At 34.9% G+C, this 13,263-nt stretch overlaps 2 protein-coding genes across 2 annotated transcripts; one reads left to right on the forward strand and one right to left on the reverse strand.

The window, feature by feature from the left end:
* Positions 1 to 344: 344 nt before the first annotated feature.
* On the reverse strand, positions 345 to 3,266 carry LOC126655287 (transcription factor bHLH19). The gene is made up of 5 exons (XM_050349405.1): positions 3,196 to 3,266; positions 3,038 to 3,085; positions 2,472 to 2,951; positions 1,187 to 1,576; positions 345 to 658 (listed from the first exon to the last, which is right to left on the reverse strand). Exons 2-5 carry the CDS (start codon positions 3,071 to 3,073, stop codon positions 590 to 592), a joined length of 975 nt encoding a protein of 324 aa, XP_050205362.1. The 5' UTR covers positions 3,074 to 3,085; positions 3,196 to 3,266; the 3' UTR covers positions 345 to 589.
* Positions 3,267 to 10,532: 7,266 nt separating this feature from the next.
* LOC126656696 (protein MAINTENANCE OF MERISTEMS-like) lies at positions 10,533 to 12,622 on the forward strand. The gene is made up of 5 exons (XM_050351304.2): positions 10,533 to 10,671; positions 10,759 to 11,178; positions 11,274 to 11,818; positions 11,912 to 12,307; positions 12,386 to 12,622. Exons 1-5 carry the CDS (start codon positions 10,533 to 10,535, stop codon positions 12,536 to 12,538), a joined length of 1,653 nt encoding a protein of 550 aa, XP_050207261.2. The 3' UTR covers positions 12,539 to 12,622.
* Positions 12,623 to 13,263: the final 641 nt, after the last annotated feature.

Consider the following 13,263-nt stretch of genomic DNA (forward strand, 5'->3'; position numbering starts at 1 on the left):
TTTTAAAATTTCAGAACATGAACAATAGTTTAATTTTAATTAACAATATAAAATAAATAAATACAAAGGGAAAAGCAACAGTAACTGCTCCATTATTAAACAAATCCGATCGAGAGCTATGAATTTCAACATTGTAACATAGAAAAAGAAACAATCTAAGATAATGAAACTCAAAACATAATATTTAAAAACTTCAACTTAATTAATAACGACAGTTAGTATATAACAAGTCTAAACATTAATTAATTAGATAATCAAATCAAACTTATTGACAATTTACATGGACAACAACAGGGAAAGAGGCAAGAAATTATGTGAATGATCTAATATAAATATCATTTATCAAAAGAAAAAGGCAAGAAATTACCTCTAAAAAATGATACAAAAACCCTAAAAAACACTCCAAAGTTCCATATACTCAGCACGTGGGCAATTAAGCATGGTCAACGAGTCAACCGCACTACAAAAATTAGGGCATAATCTGCCCTAAAAAAACCTCTGCTGCCAAAAAAATGGAAACCTTATACATACATATATAATGTTTCAAACAAAGAAACAAACTTAAAAAGCTGCTGCCAGTCACAAATGATTAATTAAGTAGAGCTTGTCTTAAATTTCTCAAAAGATCCTTTATTGTTGTGGAGAATTCACCATCCATCTGCAATTTATAATCAAAATACAAAGAATTAATGAGAGGCTAATTATAGATCTTAGATTCTTAGGGTTTCTCATAATAGATAATCTAAATAAATAAATTTTTAAAAATTGATTTTGGTGTGAGATTTCGAGTTTGAGCTATAGCTCGAGACATTAATTACGAAGAATTGGAGATCAAACCCTGACCTCTCTCAATCTTATTTTATTTTAGGAAATGTTTTACCTAAACTGGATTCATTATTTATTTGAGTGGTTTAATGATAAATAAAAGATATGAGAGTGGTTTACCATGAATCTGATCTAAGAAGAATTTTTAGAGTTTGATTACTCGATAATCTACTAATTTAGAATTTTGTTATCCAAACCGAGTCTTTATAGACCCTCTCACAAGGACTTCACTACTCTCGATCATGTAGTGAAGTTTATTCACATTAGAATGGTCTACTATGAATCCGTTTCAGATAAGAATTTTACGTTCTTTTAATGTTTCGTAAATCAAAGCTATTAAAGCAATAATATTTATATATACCTGGGCAACAATAGTAACATCAAGGGTAGAGTTTCCAAAAGGAATCACACTGCTATTGATGACATTCAAATGAAACTTTTCCATTACATATAGTATCTTCACTATGCAACCTTTTCGCTTTTCACAATGGATTTTAATCAGAACATTCCTGTCTGAAACCCTAGCTTCAATGTCCGGAAGTTGTAATTGGTCCCGTTTTTCATCAGAATTAATGTCATCATGTACAGTTGATGATGACGACTGATCATCATCAACATAAACTTTTGATTTCTTCACAAAAACTACTGATTCCATTGATTTCATTGTAGATTGATCCTCTAATGTCTTAACTCGTTGTTGTAAATTCTTCATGTACTTTACTGCATCTTCAAGAACAGAAGCTTTGTCCATCTATAATTCAACATAACACTAATGTTATCAGTCTCTATGTACATTTATCAACTGATCATTGCTAGATTTTAGGCTGTACTGATCCTCACTTCGTTTAAATTAATATTATAGAAGGATTTTTCATCCGATAAATTAGTTCTGATTCGACTTTCAACTCGGTAATTATAGCACTAGAAATGAATTAAGTATTCATTTCCAGCAATTATATGCATCGCAGAAATGAAAAAGACGAAACTGAAAACGCCCAAACAACATACAAACCAAAATAATATTATTTCCAATAATAGAGTATAACTATCTAGTTTCGGAATTTTAAAAGTTTTTCTGAAGATGAAAACGAAACATTGAAACGTAGAATTCAAAAAGTTTAGGATATTAAACTCTGTAGATCACTAAGCTTTCCTCAAATTATAGAAAGGTCACTAAAAAAACTTTTGTTACAAAATGGTCATTGAACTATAACTTTTATTACAAAGGGGTTCAGCCATCTAAAACGTTGTGTTTTAAGCAAAAATGCAACATTTTTGCTTACGTGGCAAGCCAAATTTACAAAAAGGAACATAGTTCAATGACCTTTTTGTAATAAGAGGTATTATCTAGTGACATTTTTGTAATTTACGAAAAGTTTAGTGTTGTTTTTGTAGCAACATAAACATTTTTGTAGTAAAAAGTATAGTTCAATAATCATTTTGTAACAAAATTTTTTTTAATGATCTTTCTGTAATTTGAGTAAAGTCTAATGATCTACGGAGTTTAATATCCAAAAGTTTATGTGCAACATAGATCAATATGATAACATATAGTATGATTTTATCATAAAAACTAGAAAAGAAAATCATTAAAAAGAAAAAAAAAACATTCCTCATTAAATGAACATTAGGTTATCATAGTATACCTTTTTCAAACCAGGAATAACAGCTGAAAGAGCAATGAATCGCTGGCTAAGCTTTTCTCGGCGCTTCCTCTCCGCCATCACATGATCTTGCGCATCCCTAATTGTAACTGCAGCACCCTTCTTATGAGTTCCTTGTTTGAAATTATTATTATAGTTTGAACCATATTGATTCTCCAAAGAACCCGGATGGAACAAACTAGGTTTTGAATTTTCATCGGAACCCATTTCAATATTAGGCTTTAAAGGAATCGATCGAACGCCATATGAAGCAGAAGGCGGCGGATTCGAGTTTCCGAAAGATATCATATGAGAAGATGAAGAAGGAGAAGTGCAAGAATTCCAGCTATCGGTTGCATAGCTAAAATTCTGGACAGTTTGATGATTGAAATTTTTCTTGTAAGAAAAAAACTGAAATTCAAGTTCATCGATGGAGTAATCAAGTGGGTATTGATAGTTAAAAGCAGCTGCATCTTCCATTTCCTGTAAGTAAAACCAATCAGTTAAATATATAAATGAAAATTGATGTAATTCAAATAGTTAAAGTTTGACCTGCAGATTTAACGTACCAATTCAGAAACCCATTTAGCTGATGTCATTTCCATTAAAGCAAAATTCTGTTTGATGAAGAAAACGGATCAAAAACAAGATTCATAATTCAAGAATACCTGGGAGTTCCTTCTGACCTCAGTATCAGTATTAATGAACTTGGAAAAACATAAATTACCTGGGAAATTCAAGAATTTGATGAAGAAGACCCAGAAGAGAAGATTATGGTATTCACTTTTTCTTTTTGCCTTTCCGTAGGGTTATAAGTCAGAATTTTGCAATCTTTTATAAGCAATACTTAAAAAATTATAATGCCTCGTGTGAAAATGTTGTCTAGTGTCCCCATTTTCCTTCAAGAAATCACTGTTCCTTTGATGGCTCTTTCTTTAGTGTTAATCTTTAGTCGTTTGTTGACCATTTTGGCCATCAAATTAATTTGTAATGAACAAAAAGAACCATCTTCTTTAATTCTTTCTATTTACTTGCTTCTTTAGGCGAGGTCAAAGTTGATAAGAATAGGCTTAATTCCTTAAAAAACCTCCACCTTGCATTTTCTCTTCGTTTATACACTAACCTTGTAAAAACACCATTTGTACCCAATTTTAGGTTTTTATCTTACATCCCTACCCAAAAGCATTAAATTGCATTCTTTTCATTTAAAAAAGAGTTTAAAACATACTTTTTTCTATTTTAAAAAATACAAATAAATCCTTAAACTTAAAAAATAATCAAATACATCCAAATAATCAATTAATTTTTTTAATTTTATAAAATAAAAAAAATAAAAAATAATTATTATTTTTAGTTTTAATTTTTTTCGGAAATATTTTTTAAATAATTAAAAAAAATAAAAAAATTCGGAAATATTTAAAAAAAAATAAAAAAATTATTATTATTTTTAATTTTTTTGAAGAAAATGGTATTTTTGTACTATTAATAATATTAATATCTAATTAGTATATAAGTTAAAAATGAAGGATTGTTTTACACTTTTTTTCAAATGAAAAAAGTACAATTTAATACTTTTGGGTAGAGATGAAACATAAAAACTCAAAATTGGGTACAAATGGTGTTTTTACAAGGTCAGGGTATAAACGAAAATAAAATTTAAGGTGGGAGTTTTTTAAATAATTAAGCCATAAGAATATTGTGTTGTTTATTGATAGACCGGATTTTAATGGACTATGTCAAAGCGGGTGAGGTCTGAACCGTAGATATACCGTTCAGACTTTGATAACCCGATGACCGGTTTGCTGGAATTGCCACCTAGCTTGCATTTTTCAATACCGATATAAAATGTTTAATTTTGGGTTAAAATATTTTACGGTAATCGAACTATAGGCTTTTTACTCTTTCGTCACCAATGCTTCATTTGTTATATTTTGGTAATCCAACTTTTATTTTTGTTACAACGAGAGACTGGTCGTCTATTTCAGGTAAAGTTTTGCTTACGTGGTAAAGAAATTCTAAGTGCGATCCTTTGTGTGTTATTTTTTAAATGGTATGGTTTTTCATGTGTTGTTTTTCCAATGGTATTGATAACGTAGTGATAACATCTCGTAAGGGCGAAGTAATCTCGCCAAAGTAAATATTGATAAATCAAGCAATTTACAAACTTACTGTCTAGGAGGTACCCGAGCTACAAGAGACGAGGTCACACCTCGGCCAGACATCAGGAAAAGATCACCGAAAAATGTTTCCTCGAGCTATGACGACCAAGCAAGTTACCGACCTAGTGTCTAGGAGGGTCACCGAGACGAAGTCGCACCTCGCCTAGACATCGGGCAAAGACCATTGGAAAATATCTCCCCGAGCTGTGACGATCGACATCACAGCTCGGTCGGGCAAAACTATTAGGTCGGACTTCGAAGTATCCCTGCGCAAGACGATATTTGAGATACCCTGAGGATCAACACTCACGTGTCACTGATTTTGAGGACCACAGAAGACCCTCTGACAAGCACATAAAGAATGTTCTCTGCTTTTGACGCACCTAACAAACTGCGCCAAATGTGGAAGAACACGCCATGTAATCATAACAAAAAAAAGGAACCACAAGAAGGAGAAGAGGACAACACAACAAGGTCTGCACGGTACCTACTATAAAAAGGAACCTTACGTGCAAACCCTTGATAATTCTTTTTCACCATTCTTCTTCTTCTTTCATTCACTTGAAAATCTTACTTGAGCGTCGAAGAGAACGTCCAGTGACCCCCATTGGAGTTCCTTCTGACCTCTGTTTACAAGTGTGTGCAGGTACCCGTAGATTGGATCCATTTTGTGATTTATCATTTGACGCCGTTTGTGGGAATCCTTTTTTTTCCTTTCTTTCACTTTTTAGTGTTAGTTTTCTGGGTTTGTATTGAAAACCATGGAAAAATATAAGCAAATTGGTGATGTTACAACTTTATTGAGCGCTTCAGGAGGGGATACTACTAGGGTCATTCCAAATATGATTAGGGTGGATACTGAGAATATAGTGGTGGATACTAGACCACCAGGACTGATTGGGTTAACCCCTCCGTTGAACACCCACATCGAAAGTACTCAAGAATCGGGGAGTAACCCGTCGTTCTTTCTTTTATATGGAATGCGAGATTTTCCCACCAGCAATGCTTTGGGATGGAATGTGAGCCCACCGATTGTTCAAACGCAGAATCCATTGCTATAAAAAAATTGTATACCACATTAACCCCCACCCAACTGTCTTATCTAGTGGATGCCACCACGGTAACAGCTACGGCGGCCGGAACCAGTTCCTCGGCGGTGGTCCATACAGCGATGTTACAAGTCCTAGAGTACATGGGCTATTTGAATCAGCAGATGCAACAAGCATTCATGGCTCAGATGAATTAAAGGTATAATGTTCCTATTCCTTCAACACCAGTTCTTCCGGATTTCCCACCTGGGGAAATGAGTGTTAGGCCAAACTTGAGTAATCGAGGTATTCTGAGGGACGAAGGTCAGAATGATCATCCTCTTCCGAGAGACAAAGGTCGAAATGATCATCCTCTTCCGAGAGATGAAGGTCGAATGACCGTCCTATTCCGAGAGACAAAGGTCATAATGATCCTTCTCATCCAAGAGATGGGGCGCGAGAAGAGAATTTGCCACCCGGACAACAGCGCGGAAATGCTGGTCTACGAAGAGGAGAGTCAGACCCGGTAGCAGATCCTTTGCGGGCTGCGAGAGTGGGAGCTCCACCAACTAGGAAAGAGGGGCGGAAAGTGTTCATAGCTTGGGTGCGGGCACACAACATCGAATAACTTTGAACGATGAGGTGAAAAGGTTGGTTCAAGTCGAACTAGAGAAGCAGCGAGGATATAAGGGAAAATCTCGGCCACCCGGGTCCTACGGGATCGGTAGCCCGTTGTCCAAGGCCATTTGGGACGAACCTTTTCCGGATAAGTTTAAATATTCCCCTATCGATATAATGGCAAAATTGACTCAATGACACATCTAATTTGTTTTTCAAGTTTTTATGGGTGTGCAAAGTGTCTCGGATGCAACCGTGTGCAAAGTTTTCCCCGCAACTTTGAAGGATGGTGCTCAAAAGTGGTATCAAAACCTGAAGGAAGGTTCTATAAACAACTTTCAAAAGCTCGCAATAGCTTTAAAAACTCATTTCGCTCCAAGTATTCAAAGGAGAAAGAGATCTAGCGACCTAAAGAAATGTTTTCAAAAGCAGGGGAGAGTCTGAAAGCTTTTGTGGCTCGGTTTAACGAGGAAGCAATCATGGTGGAAGACTTGAATGATATATTGCTATTGACGCCATGAAAGATAATATGACCATGCAATCTTTCCGAGATAGTTTAATTACCAACCCAGTCGATACATACACCGAGTTGATGGCTCGAGCTTAGAACTATATCAATATTCATGAGGAGAGGCAACAAAATGCCAGTGCACCTGTTGGTCAGGTAGTAAGAAAGTCGCAATGCTCGCCAGGGACAGGAAAAAGCCAAGACTGTTGCAGGCAATTGAATGACCCTTCGAGATATCAGGGAAATAAACCGACTTACAGTAGCACCTATCAACCAAGCTCAAGTACGGGAGCTAAACCAAGTTTTGGCATTGTTGGAGGAACAAATGGCCGGTTATGTGGATAGAGCACGTGTGGCAAGACAGTATTTTCCACTTAATGCCCCAAGGGAACAAATTTTGTTATGAATCAAGAATAACAACGAGGAAATCCACTATCCTCCAAGGTTATTGAAGGAACGGGATCGATCTAAGTTTTGTGAATTTCACGATGGGCATGGTCATGAGACAGGGGAATGCAGACGTTTGAGAAGTAAGATTGTTAAACTAGTATGCCAGGGAAGATTGAAACACTTTGTTGTACCTCAGAATGAGTGAGATCGAGGTGATGTTAGGCATAACTTGGTAAAGACAGAACCGGAGGTAGTCCAGAGAATGCTCCTCCGGCAAAGAAAACACAGATGTCGGGGGTAATCAACACAATCCCAGGAGGAACCCCGAAATCCAAGTATAGCAAGAGGACAAGGAAGAAATAGAAGCTAGTTATGTCGGTTTCGACGAGAACGCCATGGCCAAGCATTGTTTTTGGCCCGGAAGATGCTAAAGGTCTTGATTTTCCCCACGAATATGCTTTGGTTATATCTACCATTTTGCAGACCAACTGGGTGAAAAGATTGATTGTAACACTTTATAAATTTTATAGATTGAATATGCCACACGTTAAGATTTTATTAGCCGGAAATACCCCTAAATGTATATCGTAATAATAAGAGTTTAAATTTTAAATTGGGAATTTAAATTTTAATAAAGGGATATGAACGGGACTAATAGAACAAAGAATACGACTGAGCATCGTAAATAAAAATATATTGATAATTAATATATCAATATACCATTCTAATTGGAGAGGTTATTATTTCGGACAAAACCTCAAAATTAGAATGTCGATACTTGAAAGTCTCAATGTCATATATATATATATATATATATATATATATATATATATATATATATAGCACGAATGAGGAGGAGGCAAATTTACTGAATAATCCTTTTCAGTTTACTACTAAATAAAGGTTTTATAGTCATTAATTAATTAGTTATTTAATTAATCACTATTGTAATTAAAGTCCTAATTAGAATAGGTAGTTAAATTATCTCCAATTTAATTTTTAGTATGTAAAGAATAACTAAATTTTCTCCAAATTAGTAGGAATACATATCTTTTAATTTGATTGAACTACAAAATTAAAATACTGTATTTGGTCAATATATTATTATTTAAAAATCTATGTATTATTTAATAGTGTTTTTATTAAATTATATATTATAAATTAAATTAATAGCTATTTTATCGGATGTCCCCGAAGGGACAATAGCTATTTTATAGTTTATGGATTCTATGCTAGCTATTTCATAGTATGTCTTTCGTAACTATCACAATTAAAATACTAAATTATTAAAATTATTAATTTAAATATTAAGTAAGATTTATTATTAATTTAATATTAATTATACATTGATATATATATATATATTAATTAAATTATTTCATAGCCTAAAAACACTATCTAATTAAATATTAATTATACATAAACTTACTGATATAATAATAAAAAAATTAACTAATAAAATAGTAAATAAATATTATTAACATAAATTAATTTTAAAAATTAATAAATTTAAGTATTATCTTTTTTTAATAAATATTTTATACTTAAATATAATTTATTATAATTATAAAAATAAGTATTAATTAAACATAACTTTGATATTTTGACGAGTCACACTACGAGCCACGTGTGACACACGTAAAGCGACACTAGTATATAATAAATAAGTAAAAGAAAAAGAAAAGGAATTGTGAGGCCGTGTCTGCGTGGAGAGAAAGGAAGGAAGGGTTCGATTAAATTCTTAGATTTTTTTACTTTAATTAGTTTTAATTATAAATTAATTAAATGTTAATAATTAGTCCAAATTAAAATAAAATAATTTATAAGTTTCGAGCGAATAATTTTAATATCAATATTCGCAAAATAATTTGACAAAACTACCGTCAAATTTTTATGAAATTTGGACGTAATAATTTTAGTCAAGCGAAACTGATTTGAACCTAATAAATCTTCCGGGATTATTAAAAATAAAATATAGGTTGGAATCAAATAAAATTATATATTTATTCGTTTTATATTTTATTAGATTTTTAGGTAAAATTTCGCGAAATATGAAATTAGTCTCTGTTTGGGCTATAGACGACTAATTAAAATCAGGATTAAAGCGCATGATTCAGCTAGTACTAAAGAGTACTTTAACCAGTCAAATCAATATATAAGTTTCCAATTCAGAATTAGGTTACAGCGCCTCATTTTCTTAGTGGACTACTATTTACCACCCCAAATTACTATCCACCGCCCCAATTTTGACCAAACTACCCCTAATCCTTTTTCATCTCAAAAAACAAAAAAACCATCCTCTCAACTTCCTCTCAAACCAAAATTCTCTAAAATCCATTACAAAATCTCAAGCAATAATCGGAGCCGATTTATGTCGGAATTGACGAAAGATAAAAGACGGGGACCTCCGGTAAGTAATTTAATTTCAGTTTTAAATTTTTTTAATTTTTTTTTACGGAAACCGGTCATCGTCCGGCGATGGCGATGACCGGTTGCACCATCGCCGGCCGATGGCGATGGTGCAGCAGACCATCGCTGGGCGATGGCGATGGTGCACGCCATCGCTGGGCGATGGCGATGGTCCAGCAGACCATCGCCATCGCCCAGCGATGGTCTGCCGGACTTTCGCCATCGCCAGGCGAGGGCGTGCACCATCGCCGGGCGATGGTGCAGGCCGTCGCCGGCGATGGCCAGGACCCGCCGGCGACGGCCTGGCCGCCGCCGCCGTCCGAGGGCCGTAAATCGATTTAAATTTTTTTTATATATATTTTTTAATTTAAAAAATTAAAATTAATCGATTTAATAAATAATGAAATAACCTAATAATTAATTAAAAAAAATTAATTGAAAAATACAATTAAATTTTATTAGTTATAGGTGTAATTAAATTAAATTTTATTAGTTATAGGTGTAGTTAAATTAAATTTTAGTAGTACAATTTTAGGTTGTATAATATAATTTTTTATTTAATTAAATTTTATTATATAGATTTAATTAAATTTAATTTTGATAGTGATATTATTTTAGATTTTAAGAAATAATCTTTAATTTTACGGACTAAATAAATTTAGGTATTTACAATTTAGAATTTTATTAATATATTTTTATTTGCTTAAGTTTAATAGTATAATTTAATTAATATTATTGTTTGTAAAATTGATAATTGCAGAAAGAAGGACCCGGTAATGGTGGCAGGGGAAAGAGTAAGCCTATTATAGCTGAAGCTGATTTTGAGGAGTCGGGACAGCGAAATGTTCGAAAGCGTGGTGTGAGTGCCTCAGTCCGACGACACAAGAAGGGGGCTCCTGCTATTGATGGAGCTAGTGAGACGCCAGTCGATGATCAGATACAAGATGATCGGATGGAGGATGATGACATGGAAGACCGCCGGATAGACGATGCTAATTTTGAGACTTCTGAGGACGAGAGTTTAGGACCAATCGTGAACATTCGACGGAAAAAGGGGAAAGATGGACGGTTTATTGCTGAAACGTCATCAGGTAAATAAAATTTAATTATTTCATTAATTTAATAATAATAGTTAAAAGATATTAAATTTATGTTAATTGTTGTAATTGAAATTTCAGTGACGAGTAGAAGAGCCAGGACTGAAATACCTGCTTGGACTGTTAGTGATCCAGTGCCAGGTGGACCTGAGGACGGGAGTATTATTCCCAGTTTCCTTGGACATGTCGCTTATGGAATATGGACAGGGAATGAGGAGCGAGGCACTCTGAAGTGTCAGAGTAGACATGCAGTTTGTAAGAGGCTGTCAGCATGGCATCATGACGCCTCAGACGAGGTCAAACACCTGATAGCCGAGAGTGGTTTGGGGCATCTCCCTGATATTATGTTCAGTCACTTGGATATTCCGCTCCTTTCTGCATTTGTGGAGCGATGGCAGCCTGATACTAACTCTTTTCACCTGCCATTCGGGGAGATGACCATTACACTGCATGACGTGTGGATTATTTTCCGTATTCCTGTGGACGGAAAAGTGGTTTCAGGTAAATTTTACTATGTTTTTGTTTAAATTACATATTCATTTTAATAATTTATTTTGTATTCCTTAAAATAATACATGGCTGGAATATGTTTTCAGATAAGTCCGGGAAACAGTTGTTGCTTGCCTCCTGTGTAGAGATTTTAGGGATCTCTATGGATGACTTGTTAGCTAATTCGACGAAGCATTATGAAAATGGAGGGGTTCTGATTGAGTCCATTTTTAGGAATTGTGGACGGGGTTTGAGTGCTGAGGTTGAGGCAATAGCGTGGATGTGGCTGACGCTAGGTTGCACTCTTTTCGTCGATAAGACTGGCCACCGGGTTAAACCAACCTGTCTTTGGGAGGTTAGGGATGGAGTCGCAGACGCGAAGGATTATTCTTGGGGTTCTGCTACACTGGCCTATTTATTTCGTCAGTTAGGAATCGCCTCCAGAGGCGACTGTCACGGTTTGTCTGGGTGTCTGACACTTCTCCAGGCTTGGATATACGAGTATTTTCCATGTTTCAGACCCCAGCGAGATAGGCTGATTACAGAGATTGGCACTCCTCGAGCGTGTAGTTGGAGTGTATCCGGGACAGAGTGCACAGAGATCCGGCTTCAGTCATTGCGTGCCCGCATAGACAGTTTGACTGCCGACGAGGTACGTTGAATGTAATTGTATAGTTCAATTTTCTATATTTAGTTGAATTAAATTAACATGTTATTTTTTAATAATTTTATATATTTTGGGCAGGTGTCGTGGCTTCCCTTTGGTGGTGACCCTGCTGCAGTCCTTCAGCGGACTGCTTACATGGGTTGGATAGTGTACAGGGACATTGTTGAGCCGTACATGTCCGCCAGATTTGTACAGAGCATACCGTCGCCTATTCTTCGGCCGGAAAAGGCCGTTAGGGCGTGGAATTCAAAGTTGTACAATGTGGAGATGGCTCAGATTGGTGCGGTCGACGGCTGGCAGGGTTTTCCTATGACTTGCATGCTTCCTTTGACGTTGCTCGAGCCAGCCACTGTTCTTGCTGGAGCTTGCCATCCCGCGTACTTGGAGTGGTACGCACGATTTTCCCACCCACAGGTCCTTAGCTCTAACGTTACAGCTTCACGAGGCCGTCCTTCTCGCTCCAACATTGATTATGTAAGTCTTTATTAACTTAGTAATTAATATATATATATTTAATTGTTTAACTGATCTTAATTTACTTTCCTTTTGTAGTGGGTAAATCGTTTCAGTTCCCTGAGCCAGAGAAATCTCACGCGTATCACTGCGGCTAGTGCGCCGTTTGCCATTCTGGAGATAGATCATAGCATATCTGAGTCGACCACTGACTTGGAGCGACTCATTGCAGACTGGCGGCTGGCAGATTGAGATTATTGTTTTTAGTACTCTATTATATTATGGTTTTTTTTATTTTGTTTGTTGTACTACATATTAAGTGATGTTTTTTAGTACTCTATTATGTTATGTTTTTTTTTTGTTTTTTTTGCAACAATTTATATCTAAACATTTGGCAGCACTTCCTCTATACTACTAGCGTAATACATATATAGCATCAATCCCAACCTAAAAACACATTATTTTGAAAAATATAATTTTTAGCAACAAAATATAACAAAAATTCGGCAGCATTTCCTCTATAATAGTAGCATCACCCATTTTCAGGGACTTCCTGTAAAACACAAATACATATATATTTGCCAACAACACCAACCAAAAAACACATATTATATTTACAGAGTATTTTTAGCAACAAATTCTAACAAAAATTCGGCAGCATTTCCTCTATAATAGTAGCATCACCCATTTTCAGGGACTTCCTGTAAAACACAAATACATATATATTTGCCAACAACACCAACCAAAAAACACATATTATATTTACAGAGTATTTTTAGCAACAAATTCTAACAAAAATTCGGCAGCATTTCCTCTATAATAGTAGCATCACCCATTTTCAGGGACTTCCTGTAAAACACAAATACATATATATTTGCCAACAACACCAACCAAAAAACACATATTATATTTACAGAGTATTTTTAGCAACAAATTCTAACAAAAATTCGGCAGCATTTCCTCTATAATAGTAGCAT

The sequence above is a fragment of the Mercurialis annua genome, linkage group LG7, assembly GCF_937616625.2.
Source record: "Mercurialis annua linkage group LG7, ddMerAnnu1.2, whole genome shotgun sequence".
In the NCBI taxonomy this organism is placed as follows: domain Eukaryota; kingdom Viridiplantae; phylum Streptophyta; class Magnoliopsida; order Malpighiales; family Euphorbiaceae; genus Mercurialis; species Mercurialis annua.